This window comes from Pseudophryne corroboree, chromosome 3, assembly GCF_028390025.1.
Source record: "Pseudophryne corroboree isolate aPseCor3 chromosome 3, aPseCor3.hap2, whole genome shotgun sequence".
NCBI classification, from domain to species: domain Eukaryota; kingdom Metazoa; phylum Chordata; class Amphibia; order Anura; family Myobatrachidae; genus Pseudophryne; species Pseudophryne corroboree.
This window is the reverse complement of record NC_086446.1, coordinates 571,587,139-571,606,522: the sequence shown is the minus strand read 5'-3', so window position 1 is coordinate 571,606,522 and position 19,384 is coordinate 571,587,139. Positions and strand designations below refer to the sequence as shown.

Here is a 19,384-nt window from a genome sequence, read left to right as displayed (position 1 = left end):
GAGTGACAGATCTGGGCTATTATATAGGAGATACTACTTACCCATACTTCTATTTACTGAAGGAGTCCCAATGGGAAAAACATAGCAAAACTGCACAATAAAGGCTACCAAACATAAATCAAAATAAAATTGATAGTAGATCTGTATGGACCAATTCTTATTTTTCTTTTAAAGAACTTGATTTCCTTTCTTGGATAGATTTTAAAAAATGTCTGTGAAGTTTTTCTTATATGATAAAGATCTACTGTAACTCAAAGCTAACAGTTGAGTGTTGAGCTTGTTGCCCACATGTGTGGCTACTAACAACGATCAGTCAGCTGTAAAAGTCTACCCAGATTCTGACCGCATAAATGATAAGACAACCACTGCAGTCTGTAGGTGTCATCCATTGCCTGCATCAGTTTTTACCAAAGGATCCATTAGTTCTCCTGACTTACGGTCAGCTGCATGTATCCAGTTAAACCAAATAAACACATGTGGCTATCTTCACCTGTAGTAGCCTAACCAGACAATTTAAGTCGTTTTTTTGATTGGCATTGATGCCCCTATACCAATTCCTTAGATTGTTTTGCACTTCACGTTATACACAATATTATGCATAGATGAAAATGTGTTTCTTTTATACTCATGTTATATTACTAAAACTTCTAATCTGCTATATAATTATATATATATTTTTTTAAAGGGAATATCACTCAAGGAAAAGTCCTGGTACAGCTCCAGCTCCTACCTGGCGAAACATCCCAAAGTCTCAGAGCAGCAGTGCATTAGATATGGCAGACTGTGCATCCAGCGTTTGGGTTAAGGTCCATCCCACGCATGTTGGTAAGCCTATGACATAAATGCAACTATGGTTGCTTGATTGTGTGTCTATAATAAACACATTACAGTAAGTCCAAAGATTTCTGCAAAATGACAATAACATAACCTGGGTTTTATATTTCTCTAGCATCCATAAGGGATATTGGGGACACATTATTACGATGGGGTATAGACGGGGTCCAAAGGAGCCAGTGCTCTTTAAATTTCTTCCCTCTATGCCCCCTCCCACAGGCAGTTTAGAAAAAAGTGCCCTCAGGAGAGGATGCACACTCTGCTAGCTCCAGAGTTTTTCTTCAATTTCTTAAAATGTTTTATTTATTTTGGTATGCTGTCTGGGCAACAGTATGTCTGCACCGTGGTTGTTAGGGGGTGTACGGTCACCGGCCTCACGATGTGCAGAGCCGCTTCCCCGCTGCAGGACCACCGTCCTGATGGGTTGTTTGTTCAGCGGGGCACTGCGCCTTAGCTGTCACAACCGCAGCACGCCGCACACCCCTAACACATGCCTGAAGGTGAACATCAGTGGTGAGTATACACCGGGGGCCTCGTTAGGGGGATCCCCCGGTTCATGGTGCGGCTATTACACAGGTGAGGCATACGGGTCTCTCCTGGGGGGGATCCGTTATTGCCCTTGTGTAAACTGGTTAGCGGTGGGCTTAACTGAGCATTTATGTGAAGTTTTAAGCATGTTTGGAGACATTGCCAGTATAAAATCTTCAGTCGCTCCTGCGCCATTAGGGGGGGGGGGGGGGGGGGCTGAGCTACATCAGAGCGGGCTCAGCGGAATTTTGGCGCCTTTCTCTGCAGATACAGCAGCAGCAGCCTCACACAGCTCCTCCAGGCGCTGGCACACGCTGGATCACTGGTACAGGGTGTAGCTTGGGGGAGAGCCGCTGAAATTGTGCACATTACACATTCCTAAGGGCCCATACACACTAGGTGTTTTTGAGCTGAAAGCAGCTCACTTTTGGGGTGTGGAGCTGCTTTCAGCTCAAAGCCGCCCAGTGTGTATGCACAAGCGGTGAGCGCTGATGCGCGCTCCCGCTTCATCGCTGGCGGCCGGCGTTCATCTACTGGTATTACCAGTAGATGAACGGCGGGGTGAACGGCTTTCCATATCATCCTGCTATGGAAAGCCGTTCACCCCTGCTGGCATCGCTGGGGGGGAGAGAACGCCCAGTGTGTATGCACTTAAAGGGAAAATTGTTTTTTAAAACAAACGGTGTTTCACTGAACTAAACGCTGACAGCCTCACTGGGGCTCTCTGGCGTGGATGTGCTGGTGCCTTCTCTTCATCTGTGTTTCCTCTCTCACATTCGGTGGGGCAGGCTTGCATTGTAACTGTCTGTGTTGTATGTGTATTGTGTGTTACTTTTCACAATGGTAAAACACAAGTTATGCAGTGTCTGTAACACCAGATTCTCCCCACTCTCATCTGGTTCCATTTCATGGGAGCAGTGTAGTCAATCCTCACAAAACGCAGAGGAGAATGTGGGGGAGGGTCACGAGCTTTCCTGGCTGGGTGCAATCAAAACTATGATGTCTGATATGTCATCTTAGCTCACTGCAAATGCCCACAAAACACAAGAACTGCAACAAGCAGTAGCAGATCTAGCTGCCAGGGCTGATGTTCCCCATCCCCCCCTCTCTACTGCAGGTCCATAAAAACGTGCTTGACCTGCACTTCTATCAGATTCTGATGATGATATACAGGATGATGGGGACGATGTGGATCCCTTAGGTGGGGATTCCACTCCTACACAGGGTTTTGAACCACTCATTTTAGCTATAAGGGATGTGCTAAAGCTCCCCCTAGAGGACGCTGCAAATCAGCAGTCATTTCTCTAACGTCCTAGAGGATGCTGGGGACTCCGTAAGGACCATGGGGAATAGACGGGCTCCGCAGGAGACATGGGCACTTTAAGAAAGAATTTAGTTCCTGGTGTGCACTGGCTCCTCCCTCTATGCCCCTCCTCCAAACCTCAGTTTGATACCGTGCCCAGAGGAGCTGGGTGCTTTTCAGTGAGCTCTCCTGAGTTTGCTGATAGAAAGTATTTTGTTAGGTTTTTTATTTTCAGGGAGCTCTGCTGGCAACAGACTCCCTGCATCAAGGGACTGAGGGGAGAGAAGCAGCCCTACTTTCTGAGTGCAGGTCCTGCTTCTTAGGCTACTGGACACCATTAGCTACAGAGGGATTGGCACGCAGGATCTCACCCTCGCCGTCCGTCCCAGAGCCGCGCCGCCGTCCCCCTCGCAGAGCCGGAAGATAGAAGCCGGGTGAGTATGAGAGAGGCGGCAGAAGACTTCATGATCTTCACTGAGGTAACGCACAGCACTGCAGCTGTGCGCCATTGCTCCCACACACCTCACATACTCCGGTCACTATAAGGGTGCAGGGCGCAGGGGGGGGCACCCTGGGCAGCAATATAAACCTCTTATTTGGCAAAAGGAGCATATATACAGCTGGACACTGTATATATGCAGGAGCCCCCGCCAATTTTACACTTTTGGCGGAACAGAAGCCCGCCGTCGAGGGGGCGGGGCTTCTCCCTCAGCACTCACCAGCGCCATGTTTTTCTCCACAGCACCGCTGAGAGGAAGCTCCCCGGACTCTCCCCTGCTTATACCACGGTAGAAGAGAGGGTTTTAAAGAAGAGGGGGGGCACATACTTCGGCGCAGATAATAACAGCGCTACTGGGTAAACATTAAATTGCTGTGTTTTTTCCTGGGTCATATAGCGCTGGGATGTGTGCTGGCATACTCTCTCTCTGTCTCTCCAAAGGGCCTTGTGGGGAAATTATCTTCAGATGAGCATTCCCTGAGTGTGTGGTGTGTCGGTACATGTGTGTCGACATGTCTGAGGTAAAAGGCTCTCCTAAGGAGGAGATGGAGCAAACGTGTGTGAGTGGTGTCTCCGTCGACAACGCCGACACCTGATTGGATATGTGAAATTAAGTGCTAAGGTAAATTTATTGCACAAAAGATTAGAGAACAGACAGTGAATCTACACATGTCTGTCCCTATGTCGCAGAGACCTTCAGAGTCTCACAACGCTCACTATCCAAAATAATAGACACTGATATCGACACGGAGTCTGACTCCAGTGTCGACTACGATAATGCAAAGTTACAGCCAAAACTGGCAGAAAAGTATTCAATATATGATTATTGTAATAAAAGATGTTTTGCATATCACTGATGACTCATCCTGTCCCTGACACGAGGGTACACATGTTTAAGGGGAAGAAAGCTGAGGTAAATTTCCCTCCTCTCATGAAGAAAAAGAGCGGGAATCTCCAGACAAGAGACTGCAGATTCCCACAAAGAATTCTCGGGAGTATCCTTTCCCTACTAGGGCCAGGATACGATGGGAATCTTCCCCTAGGGTGGACAAAGCTTTGTCACGTTTACCCAAAAGATAGCGCTGACTTAACAGCTATCCTCAGGGATCCTGCAGATAGCATGCAGTAAAGGTACTATGAAGTCCATTTACACACATTCTGGTACACTACTCAGACCGGCGATTGTGTCGGCATGGGTTTATAGTGCTGTAGCAGCGTGGACAAATACCTTATCAGCGGAGATTGAAACCCTAGATAAGGATACCATGTTATTGACCCTAGTGTGTGTGTGTGTGTGTGTGTATGTATGTGTATATATATATATATATATATATATATATATATATATAAAAGATGCTGTCTTGTGTTTATATATATATATATATATATATATATATATATATATATATATATATATATATATATATAACATGCCCAAAGAGACATTAGTCTACTGGGTTCTAGAGTCAACGCTATGTCGATTTCTGCTAGACGTGTCCTGTGGAACATGCAATGGACAGGTGATGCCGATTAAAAGAGGCATATGAAAGGTTTACCTTACAAGGCTGAGGAATTGTGTGGAGAAGGGCTCTCGGACCTGGTCTCCACAGCTATAGCTGGTAATTCTGATCTTTTGCCTTATATTCCCTGACAGCCTAAGAAAGCACGACATTATCAAATGCAGTCCTTTCGGTCGCAGAATACCAAAGTACGAGGAGCGTCCTTTCTTACCAGAGGTAAGGGCACAGGGCACAGCTAGTTCCCAGGAACAGAAGTCCTCCGCGGCCTCTACTACATCCACCGCATGACGCTGGAGCTCCGCTAAGGGAGTCCGTCCCAGTGGGAGCACGTCTTCGACTCTTCAGCCACATCTGAGTTCACTCACAGGTGGATCCCGGGGCAATACAAAATTGTTTCTCAGGGTTACAAGCTGGAATTCGAAAGGTGCTTACTCGCCGGTTTTTCCTTATCGGACCTACCGGCTTCTCCCCCAGAAAGGGAGATAATATTAAATACAATTCACACATTGTATCTCCAACAGGTGGTGCGCAAGGTTCCCCTCCTGCAACAAGGAAGGCGATATGACTCAACCTTGGCTGTAGTCCCGAAACCGTACGGTTCGGTCAGACCTATTTAAAATTATAATCTCTGAACCTATACGGGAAAAGGTTCAAATTTAAAGTGGAATCGCCCAGAGCGATCATCGCCAGCCTGGAAGGGGGGGATTTGATGGTGTATCTAGACATAAAGGCTGCATACCTTCATGTTCCCATTTATCCACCCCATCAGGCGTACCTGACAATTGCGGTACAGGATTGTCATTACCAATTTCAGGGTAATTGGCAGATATAATGGTGCTCCTACGCAAACACTTTTGCTAAGTTCTACAAGTTTGATACCCTGGCTGAGGAGGACCTCTTGTTTGCTCAATCGGTGCTGCAGAGTCATCCGCACTCTCCCGCCCGTTTGGGAGCTTTGGTATAATCCCCATGGTCCTTACGGAGTCCCTAGCATCCTCTAGGACGTTAGAGAAAATAAGATTTTAAACCTACCGGTAAATCTTTTCCTCGTAGTCCGTAGAGGATGCTGGGCCCCCGTCCCAAGTGCGGACAACTTCTGCAATACTTGTATATAGTTATTGCTTCAATAAGGGTTATGTTATAGTTGCATCGGTCCTGAACTGATGCTATGTTGTTTTTTCATACTGTTAACTGGGTTGTTATCACAAGTTATACGGTGTGATTGGTGTGGCTGGTATGAATCTTGCCCTTGGATTAACAAAATCCTTTCCTCGTACTGTCCATCTCCTCTGGGCACAGTTTCTCTGAGGTCTGGAGGAGGGGCATAGAGGGAGGAGCCAGTGCACACCAGGAACTAAATTCTTTCTTAAAGTGCCCATGTCTCCTGCGGAGCCCGTCTATTCCCCATGGTCCTTACGGAGTCCCCAGCATTCTCTACAGACTACGAGAAAAAGATTTACCGGTAGGTTTAAAATCTTATTTTTTCCTCACTCAAGACAAACTGACTGTCACATTTCCTGATTCTAAAGAATTAGATGATTTAGATGATTTAATTAAGCTAGCCTGGAAGAATCCAGATAAGAAATATCAGATGTCCACAATGTGGAATCTCTTACCTTTACAGATGAATGGCTTTTCGAAGGCTAATTGGATGCATGGATCTCCAAAGTTACTGCTGGGAAATCCGCATTTCTTCCCTCGGGGCCCCCGCCTGCTAGACGTGCCTACCCGGGGCCGTCTACTCAGTCCTTTCGGTCCACCAGATTTCTATATAGGGACAGAGGTGCATCAAAGGCAGCTAGAGGCACCAGGGCTAAACCTAAGAAACTAGCCGTTGCCGGCTCTCAAGAACAGAGCACCAGTTCAGCTTCCGCAATGACCTCAGCATGACAGTTCCCGCCCACCCCGGGAGGATCTCGAGGTGGGATCCCGGTTACGTCACTTCAGCCACACCTGGGACAGTTCCTGCCAGGACGCCTGGGTAAGGGACCTTTATTTCTCAGGGTTACAAGCTGGAGTTCGACGGTGCTCCTCCCCAACGGTTTTTCAAATCAAGCTTACCACCTTTGGAAAATATGCATGTTACGCTACTACAGGCCATCACAAAGTTGGTACAGTCCCAAGTTATTGTTCCAGTACCCCTGCAACAGCAAGGACAAGGTTACTACTGCAGTCTGTTCGTTATGCCAAAACCAGACGGGTCTGTGAGGCTAATTTTGAATCTGAAGTCCTTGAATCCTTACCTAAAGCTTTTCAAATTCAAGATGGAATCTTTTGAGAGCAGTGATCACAGGCCTGGAACGTCAGGAATTCCTAGTGTCCCTGGATATCAAGGACGCCTACCTCCATATCTCAATTTGGCCTCCTCATCAGGCCTATCTGAGGTTCGCCCTGCTGAACAATCACTACCAGATCCAGGCATTACCCTTTTAGCCTGTCTACAGCTCTGAGGGTGTTCACGAAGGTAATGGTGGAAATGATGTTCCAGCTCAGGGTCCACGGGGTCAACGTGGTTCCTTACCTGGACGATCTCCTGATAAAAGCGAGTTCCCGGGAGCTCCTACTGCTCCATATAGTTCGCACTATACACCTTCTGTCACATCACGGGTGGATCCTCAATCAACAGAAGTCCCATCTGGAGCCATCTCAGCGGCTCCTGTTTCTGGGAATGCTACTGGATACTGTAGCGCAGAAAGTGTTCCTCCCAGAGGACAAAGTGAGAACTCTCCAGGAAATGGTTTGCATGGTTCTTCGATCGACTCGAGTTTCCATTCATCTTTGCATAAGATTGTTGGGAAAGATGGTAGCCTCGTACGAGGCCATTTAGTATGGACGGTTCCATGCCAGACCCTTTCAAATTGACATCCTGAACAAGTGGTCCGGTTCCCATCTTCAGATGCATCGGATGATTCAACTATTGCCCTGGTTCAGGATTTCACGCCTGTGGTGGCTGCAGTTTTCCAATCTCCAGGAAGGTTGACGCTTCGGGATTCGGGATTGGATTCTCCTCACGACGGATGCGAGTCTGTCACCCAAGGGGTGCAGTTCCAGGGCAGGTGGTCTGCCCAAGAGGCCCTACTTCCAATCAACATCCTGGAACTTCGGGCTATCTACAATGCCCTGATTTAGGCAACCCTTCTGCTCCGGGATCAGGCAATCCAGGTACAGTCTGACAACGCCACAGCTGTGGCGTACATCAATCGACAAAGAGGGACAAAAAGCAGGGCCTGCATGCGAGAAGTATCAAGAATACTCCTCTGGGCGGAAAGAAATGCAATAGCACTGTCCGCAATCTTCATTCCGGAGGTAGACAACTGGGAAGCGGACTTCCTGAGTCGCCACGATCTCCACCCAGGGGAGTGGGGCCTGCATCCTCAAGTGTTTCAACAGATCATCGACCGGTGTGGTTGCCCCCAGACCGACATGATGGCGTCTCACTTCAACAAGAAACTTCGATCCTATTGCTCGCGAACCAGAGACCCTCAGGCGTGCGCCTTGGCCTTACCAGCTGGTCTACATATTTCCTCCGATTCCGTTGATCCCAAAGGTGCTCAAGAGGATCCGGCATCAAGGAGTACAAGCAGTTCTCTTGCCCCGGAGAGCGTGGTACGCGGATCTTCTGGACATGTCCGTCAAAGACCCATGGCCTCTACCACTCAGAAGAGCTCTTCTTCATCAAGGATAGTTCATCTACCCGGATTTACAGCGGCTTCGTTTGACGGCATGGAAGTTGAGCTGAACATCCTAGCTCACAAGGGACTTTCCAAAAAGGTAATTGCCACTATGGTGCAAGCCAGAAAACCTGTGACGTCAAAACACTATCATAATATCTGGCAGAGATACGTCTCCTGGTGCGAGGAACCCACATATCCATCTGCCGAATTTCACTTGGGAAGATTTCTTTGTTTCCTGCAGGCTGGAGTGGATCAAGGCTTACGTCTGGGATCCATTAAGGGTCAGATTTTGTCTCTTTCAATCTTCTTCCAAAAGAAGTTGGCTATACTGCCTGAAGTTCAGACATTTTTGCAAGGGGGTACTTCACATCCAACCTCCGTTTGGGCTGCCTACGGCACCTTGGAATTTGGATGTGGTATTACGATTTCTACAGTCCTCCTGATTTGAAACTCTGATGACGGTAGAAGACAAGTACCTCACGTGGAAGACTGTGAAGTTACTGGCCCTGGCTTCTGCTAGACGTGTCTCGGAATTGGGGGCCTTGTCGTATAAAAGCCTGTATTTGGTCTTTTACGAGGACAGAGCAGAGCTCCTGTTACGCACACCAGTGCTAACAGGAGTATACCGGTGTATGAACAGAGAGGGAAGCGAAGCAAACGAACTCACAGACAGTATAACATAACATACACAGGAGGTGATGGAATAACTAATAAACACAAAGTGAACGGAGAAGCCCAAAGGCTCAGGAATTGGGTGTCTCCCTAGTGTCAGGAATGCTCAGATGGAATAGAGCGGACAATGAAGCGATGTGTAGTGATTTAACATGTGGAGCACCTGAAATGATGTTGCTAAGAGCAACAGAAAAAACCCCAAAGGGTTACCAACGGGTGTGGGAATAAACTCCTTGGTCAGAGATAGAAATATAGACACAAGGAGAGTATCCACAATCCTAACCCCCACTTGCAGGGCACAGGTTCAGCTTACTGCCACTAAACTGACACCTGGACGCCCTGCACAGTGAGGGAGGATTAAGCAAGCAGGTCTGAGAGTACAGCCGCAAACCTGCTGGGTTCACAGAATAGCAAAAGAACCCCAGCAGGTCAAACAACTGACTCGAGTCTTACTGCTAGGTCCGGATTGGCAGAATGAAGTACCGAATCCCAAGGCCTATTCGCAGTAAGCAACAAGTAAATACAAAGTCACACAGTACTAGCTAACTCTCTGGAACTGACTAACAAACAAAGATTCAGCAGCATTTGCCTAGCCTGAGAGGATGGTTTATATAGCAGGTGCTGTCCACGCCCCACTCAGACCTCACAGACTGTGAGCACAAAACCAGCGCCGGATTCCCTGCCGTGCACAGAGCCTGTAACCACTACACAGTAAAAACCCGGAACGGGGTATCAGCTGCGCTCAGGTTACTTCGCTAACACTTGCCTCCCGGTTGCCATGGCGACGTGGCAGCACAGAGCAGGAGATCCTAACAGCTCCGGACTAGACAGCAGTTCCTACCGAAGGTTGTCTCTGCGTTTCATCTGAATCAACCTATTGTTCTGTCCTGTTCTGACGCTTCTGCTCCTCCGGATGCATTGGATGCTGTGTGTGCCTTGAAGATCTATGTCAAGCGTGCAGCTCGGATCAGAAAGACTGATTCCTTGTTCGTGCTCCATGATGCGCAGAAAAAGGGTTGCCCTGCTTCAAAGCAGTCCATTGCTCGTTGGATTCAGCTTACTATCCTACAGACCTATGTGTCGGCAGCCTTACCTGTTCCTAAGTCTCTAAAGGCACACTCTACTAGATCAGTGGGCTCTTTCTGGGCGGCTGCCCGTGGAGTCTCGGCCCTGCAACTATGTCGAGCTGCTACCTGGTCGGGGAAGAACACCTTTGTGAAGTTCTACAAGCTTTGGGACAGCCCCATCTTACTAATGTGTCCCCAATATCCCTTATGGATGCTAGTGAAAATAGGATTTTAAATACCTACCGGTAAATCCTTTTCTTGTAGTCCATAAAGGATAATGGGCGCCCGCCTCTGTGCGGTAACTTTCTGCAGGTTCTCTGTTATGTGTTACCTGTTCAGTTGTTGCGGTTTATGTTGCCTGGTGTTGCTGGCCCAGTTATGTTTTCGTGTGCTGGTGTATAAATCTCACCACACTTCTCGTTGTTATGTTCCTTCACTTAAGTATGTAATTTCTCCTTTGAGCACTGTTTTACCTATAACTGCCTGTAGGAGAGGGCATAGAGGGGAGGAGCAAGCACAACCAGTGGAAGAAATTTAAAGTGCACTGGCTCCTTTGGACCCCATCTATACCCATCGTACTAATGTGTCCCCAATATCCCTTATGGACTACGAGAAAAGGATTTACTGGTAGGTATTTAAAATCCAATTTTTTTTTTATAATGAATTGCAACATTAGCCCCCCTGTCTTTCAGTTTATTTAAAAAAAAAAAAAATAGAGAGAAGTCCTACAGTTGTTTTAAGTGCATTTCCAAACGTGAGCTTCATCGTGAATATCAAAGAACTTTTAAAGCAATGCCATGGAAATGTTATTGGAAAGCACCAATCTGGGAAAGGATATAGTGAGATTTCAAAGAGCTATTTTACTTGGTAAATGACGTTTACATGCACTGGTTGTTTGATCCGTAGTTTCTGTAGTGTTAGATTAGGGTTATGTAGAGAGTAGCCCTAAGTACAGAAAGTGATCCTGATGAGTAGACCTCCTTTGCACATGTCTTATTAACTTGTCCTGGCTGAAAGGCCTTCATGTTTCTTACAGGCCAGTAATAACCTACATTAACCCCAATGTGAGCAATGTACACAATCTAAAGCCAGCAAATGAATAGTAACTTTTATATATCACATTGCTGTGATGTGCCCAGTCCTTATTGGAAGTTGGATGGATCTCCTTGCTGTTGTAATAACTGAGCAGTTAGATCACAATGGTCTGAACTCTTTTAGAAGTACAAAGGGACTCTCGGGAGAGCCATTTCTGTATTTGATCATCTCTTAATACATTGTTACATAATTTGTTATGCTATGGGGTATTCATATCTCTATAATAAGCTCACCATCCTATTACGCCCTTGTAACGATCCTATTATAAACCATTATTTAGTAACAAATACGAAATACAAAAAAAAATCTGTTCATTATTAGGCCTCGCTACCATATGTTATGGTAAAATGAAATTAGAATCTGTTTTAGACACAACAACCAACAGACTTTATACAAATAAATCCTACGCTCTGCCAGCACTGTGGTTATTCAGCACATTTCTGTATTACATTTGTAGCAACAGAGGGACCTTTGCCTATGAAGAGTGAACTGGACGAACTTCAAGAGGAAGTGGCCAGAAGGGCCAGGGAGCAGGAGCTGCGCTGGAAACGAGAGAAGGAAATTGAGGTTGCAATGGGATTTAACCCACGACCTCGGCGGTTTTTAGATTTGGATGAGTTACAGAACCAGGGTAATTTGCTTCATTGTGGAATTATCAGCCAAGAAAATGGAGATACATTTTGTTTCTCTGTTCTGCCAATATTGTTAGCTTCAACACTTTAATGTTGTTCTGTGCTGTCACTCTGTGTTCTTGGCAACAGATTAGTGAGTCTCAGATGAGCCAGCGTTGTACGGGACTTCAAGCAGAAAATAAATATATATTCGTTCTGGTCACCTAAAGGGGTTTTGCCACCTACACAGTAAATGAGATGTCCACCCATTGTTAGTATTTAATAGCGACTTACACTCAGCCAGCAGAACTTTAGAGTCTGATCCCTTTCGCAGTATGCTGACACACAATATATTGACTAGTATTACTCTATGTTGATGGACATCTCCTTTAATGGAAATGATTAAGCAATTATTACTGTATGTTACAGAGCTGGCGAACTACGGTTATATTAACTTTTTTTTATGTGACTAAGGGGCTAATTCTGAGTCACGCATGTAGTGGCACCCGCGGAAGCCTGATTTACTATCTTATGCTAATATGACCGTCCGTAGGGCTAACGTGGGGGCTCGTGCACCTGCATTCGGAAAGCCATGCTGCCCATTGATTTTACGCTAGTGCACTGCCCTTTTTACAAGCACAGTACTGATTGGCTCTGCATAATCACATGATATTTAAAACTACCATGCCCTTGTGAGAAAACATTATGCAACCAAATTCTATATTTCAGGTGACTGGTACACTTACAAAGTTAAATATTGAGCAGCATTATTTTTGCATACATGGGCTGTCTGGCTGTAATATATATAATTTCCAAAGCGCAACATAATATATTGGCACTATATAAATGTTAAAAAAATGTTCATAAATAAATAGCCTCTCTGTTGTAATGAACATCATTATGAACACATAACTTGTTGTGAGATTGTGTCGTTTATCTAGTGTAGTGTTGATGAAGTCCTTATTTGGAAAAGCTGATTCAACAGTAATGCTATTGACCCTATTGCTGTTGGCCTCCACATTCTTAGTATAAGACGGGTTTTACGGTTTCTGCTATAGAATCTTTCTGTTACAAGCAAAGAGCTCAGTGAGGCATATGTATCAAAGCTTGGAGAGAGATAAAATACCAACCAATCAGCTCCTAACTGTCATTTTTCAAAGGGTATCTGGATGGTAGGTCGACATTGTCAACCACTATTGGTTGACATTTACATGTTTGACACATGAATAGGTCAATGCGTTAAAATGGTCAACACAAGAAAAAGGTCGACGTGACTTTATTTTATTTTATTTTTTATTGCTTTTTAACTTTTTCATACTTCACCATCCACATGGTCTACAATTGGGTCTACAATTGAGATGAGTAACCTGGGGGACGCGGGGCACTAAGTGGGGTTCCCGGTCATGTTACGCAAAAAAAAATAAAGCCACCAAAATGTTTTAAAATGTTATGTCGACCTTTTTTATGTGTTGACCTGTACTGTGTCGTCCATTTTAACCTGTCAACCTTTTTCCTGTGTTGACCATGTTATTGTCGACCATTAGTGGTCGACCTATTGACTGTCAACCTAATGCAGGTCGAACCACTGATCCATAACCTTTCAAACACAGCCTGCTACTACATGGCAGTTAGGAGCTGATTGGCTGGTACTTTATCATCCGCAATTTATCACTCTCTAAGGCTTGATAAATCTGGGCCTCAATGACAGAATTCCATTGTTACTAAACAGTAGAAATCTTTCACTGTTTTATTTCTCTCCAGTCTTTGATACATATGCCCCGATATGTCTTTCATATAAGGGAACGGACACATCGCAGACAGCTACTTGTTCCTCACAAACCATAGCAGTGCACAGAATGATTAGGGTACTGTAATAGGCAAATAAGATTATCAATGTCACTTGGCCCAGAATTGAATTGGGGCCATAGGGTTCCCTTTAACTTACTTGCACTCTTGTCCTTTTAGTTTGGCTTGTGACCTAGGATGAAACATGAGCAGGTGTACTGTACATTGGTTATTAGGATCGTATTGAATGTGCGGAATGCAATTTTCTCTTACGTCCTAGAGGATGCTGGGGACTCCAAAAGGACCATGGGGTATAGATGGGATCCGCAGGAGACATGGGCACTTTAAGACTTTAAATGAGTGTGAACTCATTTAAAATCCTCCCTCTATGCCCCTCCTCCAGACCTCAGTTAGATTTTGTGCCCAGAGAGACTGGACACTCACAGGGGAGCTCTCCTGAGTTTCTCTGTAAAAAATACTTTTGTTAGGTTTTTTGTGTTCAGGGAGCACTGCTGGCAACAGGCTCCCTGCATCGTGGGACTGAGGGGAGAGAAGCAGACCTACTTCTGTGAGTTCAAAGGCTCTGCTTCTTAGGCTACTGGACACCATTAGCTCCAGAGGGTCCGATCACTTGGTGCGCCTAGCTGCTCGTTCCCGGAGGGTAAAAAACCTGAGGTGACGTTTCCCCCCTCTCATGAGCTGAACACTCTTTGTGAAAAAGCTTGGGAATCTCCTGACAAAAGGTGACAGATTCCTAAGAGAATTCTAATGGCATATCCTTTCCCCTCTGAGGACAGGGAAAAATGGGAGTCCTCTCCCAGTGTGGACAAGGCTCTGTCACAACTGTCCAAAAAGGTGGCGCTTGCGTCTCCTGACACGGCTGCCCTAAAGGACCCTGCGAATTGTAAGCAGGAAACTACCTTAATATCCATTTATGTCACTACATGTGCTCTGCTTAGACCTGCCGTGGCGTCGGCATGGGTGAGTAGCGCTATTGGTAAGTGGGCAGATAACTTTGCATCTGACATGGATACCCTGGATAGGGATAGCATTCTTTTCTCTGACGTCCTAGTGGATGCTGGGGACTCCGTAAGGACCATGGGGAATAGACGGCTCCGCAGAAGACTGGGCACAATTAAAGAAAGATTCAGGACTATCTGGTGTGCACTGGCTCCTCCCCCTATGACCCTCCTCCAGACCTCAGTTAAGATTTCTGTGCCCGGCCGAGCCGGGTGCACACTAGGAGGCTCTCCTGAGCTCCTAGAAAGAAAGTATATTTTAGGTTTTTTATTTTACAGTGAGACCTGCTGGCAACAGGCTCACTGCAACGAGGGACTAAGGGGAGAAGAAGCGAACCTACCTAACTGGTGGTAGCTTGGGCTTCTTAGGCTACTGGACACCATTAGCTCCAGAGGGATCGCACACAGGACCCGACCTCGTCGTCCGGTCCCGGAGCCGCGCCGCCGTCCCCCTTACAGAGCCAGAAGCAAGAAGTGTCCGGAAAATCGGCGGCTGAAGACTTCTGTCTTCTCCAAGGTAGCGCACAGCACTGCAGCTGTGCGCCATTGCTCCTCATGCACACCACACACTCCGGTCACTGATGGGTGCAGGGCGCTGGGGGGGGGGCGCCCTGAGCAGCAATATTAACACCTTGGCTGGCAAAACTGACACCATATATAGCCCTAGAGGTTATATAGGTGTAAATTACCCCTGCCAGATTTACACAAACAGCGGGAGAAAGCCCGCCGAAAAAGGGGCGGAGCCATCTTCCTCAGCACACTGGCGCCATTTTCCCTCACAGCTCCGCTGGAAGGATCGCTCCCTGGCTCTCTCCCCTGCAGTCCTGCACTACAGAAAGGGTAAAAAAGAGAGGGGGGGCAATAAATTTAGGCGCAGTATATATAATACAAGCAGCTATAGGGGAAAACACTCTGTATAGTGATATCCCTGTGTTATATAGCGCTCTGGTGTGTGCTGGCATACTCTACCTCTGTCTCCCCAAAGGGCTTTGTGGGGTCCTGTCCTCTGTCAGAGCATTCCCTGTGTGTGTGCTGTGTGTCGGTACTGCTGTGTCGACATGTATGATGAGGATAATGATGTGGAGGCAGAGCAAATGCCTGTGAATGTGATGTCACCCCCTGCGGGGTCGACACCTGTGTGGATGGACTTATGGAAGGAATTACGTGACAGTGTCAGCTCCTTACATAAAAGGTTTGACGACATAGGACAGCCGGCTACTCAGCTTGTGCCTGTCCAAGCGTCTCAAATGTCATCAGGGGCTTTAAAACGCCCGCTACCTCAGATGGCAGACACAGATGTGGACACGGATACCGACTCCAGTGTCGACGACGATGAGACTAGTGTACCTTCCAATAGGGCCACCCGTTACATGATTGAGGCAATGAAAAATGTATTACACATTTCTGATAGTACCCCAGGTACCACAAAAAAGGGTATTATGTTTGGTGAGAAAAAACTACCAGTAGTTTTTCCTGCATCTGAGGAATTAAATGAGGTGTGTGAGGAAGCGTGGACTTCCCCCGATAAGAAATTGATAATTTCTAAACGGTTATTGGCAGCGTACCCTTTCCCGCCAGAGGATAGGTCACGTTGGGAAACACCCCCTAGGGTAGATAAAGCGCTTACACGTTTATCAAAAAAGGTGGCACTACCGTCTCCGGATACGGCCGCCCTAAAGGAACCTGCTGAGAGAAAGCAGGAGGCTACCCTAAAAGCTATATATACACACACGGGCATTATATTGCGACCAGCGATTGCATCGGCATGGATGTGCAGTGCTGCTGCTGCGTGGTCAGATTCCCTGTCGGATAATATTGATACTCTGGATAGGGACAATATTTTGCTGACAATAGAGCATATAAAAGACGCTGTCTTATACATGCGTGATGCACAGAGGGATATTTGCCGGCTGGCATCAAAAATAAGCGCAATGTCCATTGCCGCCAGAAGGGGGTTATGGACTCGGCAGTGGTCAGGTGATGCCGATTCAAAAAGGCACATGGAAGTTTTGCCTTATAAGGGGGTGGAACTGTTTGGGGATGGTCTTTCAGATCTCATTTCCACAGCTACGGCTGGGAAATCGACATTTTTGCCACAGGCTACCCCACAACAAAAGAAAGCACCGTATTATCAAGTACAGTCCTTTCGGCCCCATAAAAACAAGAGGGCTAGAGGCGCATCCTTTCTGCCGAGAGGCAAAGGTAGAGGGAAAAAACTGCAGCATACAGCCAGTTCCCAAGAGCAGAAGTCCTCCCCCGCGTCCGGTAAGTCCACAGCATGACGCTGGGGCTTCACAGGCGGACCCGGGTACGGTGGGGGCCCGTCTCAGAAATTTCAGCGCACAGTGGGCTCTCTCACAGGTGGATCCCTGGATCCTTCAAGTAGTATCTCAGGGGTACAGGCTGGAATTCGAGGCGTCTCCCCCCCGCCGTTTCCTAAAATCTGCCTTACCAGCAACTCCCTCTGCCAGGGAGGCAGTGTTGGTGGCTATCCAAAAACTGTATTCACAGCAAGTGATTGTCAAGGTACCCCTCCTTCAACAAGGAAAGGGTTACTATTCCACAATGTTTGTGGTACCGAAACCGGACGGTTCGGTGAGACCCATCTTAAATTTAAAATCCTTGAACACATATATCAACAGATTCAAGTTCAAGATGGAATCGCTCAGGGCGGTTATTGCGAGCCTGGACGAGGGGGATTACATGGTCTCCCTGGACATCAAGGATGCCTACCTGCATGTCCCCATTTACCCTCCTCACCAGGAGTACCTCAGGTTTGTGGTACAGGACTGTCACTATCAGTTCCAGACGCTGCCGTTTGGGTTATCCACGGCACCGAGGGTCTTTACCAAGGTAATGGCCGAAATGATGATACTCCTTCGGAAGAAGGGGGTTTTAATTATCCCGTACTTGGACGATCTCCTGATAAAGGCGAGGTCCAAGGAACAGTTGTTAGTGGGGGTAGCACTTTCTCGGGAAGTGCTGCAGCAGCACGGCTGGATTCTCAATATCCCAAAGTCACAGCTGGTCCCGACGACACGTCTTCTGTTCCTGGGAATGATTCTGGACACAGACCAGAAAAAAGTGTTTCTTCCAGTGGAAAAAGCCGAGGAGTTGTCATCTCTAGTCAGAAACCTCCTAAAACCAGGACAGGTGTCGGTACATCAATGCACGCGAGTCCTGGGAAAAATGGTAGCTTCGTACGAAGCAATTCCATTCGGAAGGTTCCACGCAAGGATTTTCCAGTGGGACCTGTTGGACCAATGGTCCGGGTCGCATCTCCAGATGCAGCAGCGGATAACCCTGTCGGCAAGGACCAGGGTGTCACTACTGTGGTGGCTGCAGAGGGCTCATCTACTAGAGGGCCGCAGATTCGGAATACAGGACTGGGTCCTGGTGACCACGGATGCCAGCCTTCGGGGCTGGGGAACAGTCACACAGGGAAGAAATTTCCAAGGGCTGTGGTCAAATCAGGAGATTTCACTACACATAAATATCCTGGAGCTAAGAGCCATTTACAATGCCCTATGCCAAGCAAGTCCCCTGCTTCAAAACAAACCGGTTCTGATCCAATCAGACAACATCACGGCGGTCGCCCATGTAAACAGACAGGGCGGCACAAGAAGCAGGAGGGCAATGGCAGAAGCCACAAGGATTCTCCGATGGGCGGAAAATCACGTGCTAGCACTGTCAGCAGTGTTCATTCCGGGTGTGGACAACTGGGAAGCAGACTTCCTCAGCAGACACGACCTTCACCCGGGAGAGTGGGGGCTTCATCCAGAAGTCTTCCGATTGATTGTAAACCGTTGGGAAAGACCACAGGTGGATATGATGGCGTCCCGCCTCAACAAAAAGCTAAAAAGATATTGCGCCAGGTCAAGGGACCCTCAGGCGATAGCTGTGGACGCTCTAGTGACACCGTGGGTGTACCAGTCGGTTTACGTGTTTCCCCCTCTGCCTCTTATTCCCAAGGTGCTGAGAATAATACGAAGGGGAAGAGTGAGAACTATACTCGTGGTTCCGGATTGGCCAAGAAGAACTTGGTACCCGGAACTTCAAGAGATGCTCTCAGAGGACCCATGGCCTCTACCGCTAAGGCGGGACCTGCTGCAGCAGGGGCCCTGCCTGTTCCAAGACTTACCGCGGCTGCGTTTGACGGCATGGCGGTTGAACGCCGGATCCTGAAGGAAAAAGGTATTCCGGAGGAAGTCATTCCTACCCTGATCAAGGCCAGGAAGGATGTGACTGCAACCCACTATCACCGCATTTGGCGGAAATATGTGGCTTGGTGTGAGGCCAGGAAGGCCCCAACGGAGGAATTTCAACTGGGTCGTTTCCTGCAATTCCTGCAAGCAGGGGTGACGATGGGCCTCAAATTGGGGTCCATTAAGGTCCAGATTTCGGCTCTGTCGATTTTCTTTCAAAAGGAACTGGCTTCGTTGCCTGAAGTTCAGACTTTTGTCAAGGGAGTTCTGCATATTCAGCCTCCTTACGTGCCTCCTGTGGCACCTTGGGATCTCAATGTGGGTTTGGGATTCCTGAGGTCACATTGGTTCGAGCCACTTAAAACCGTGGATTTGAAATATCTCACGTGGAAAGTGGTCATGTTGTTGGCCCTGGCTTCGGCCAGGCGTGTATCAGAATTGGCGGCTTTGTCGTGTAAAAGCCCTTATCTGATTTTCCATATGGATAATAGGGCAGAGTTGAGGACTCGTCCTCAGTTTCTCCCGAAGGTGGTATCAGCGTTTCACTTGAACCAACCTATTGTGGTGCCTGC

General features: G+C 47.3%; 1 protein-coding gene across 5 annotated transcripts in view; it reads left to right on the top strand.

The window, feature by feature from the left end:
* The window catches only part of USP54 (ubiquitin specific peptidase 54), a 282,921-nt gene that overhangs the window by 244,533 nt on the left and 19,004 nt on the right, over positions 1-19,384 (top strand). For all 5 annotated transcript variants that reach the window (XM_063961329.1, XM_063961328.1, XM_063961326.1 and 2 more), the window contains 2 exons: positions 686-825; positions 11,650-11,823. In XM_063961329.1, coding sequence (XP_063817399.1) covers positions 686-825; positions 11,650-11,823 — 314 coding nt within the window. The remainder of the gene's footprint in view (positions 1-685; positions 826-11,649; positions 11,824-19,384) is intronic.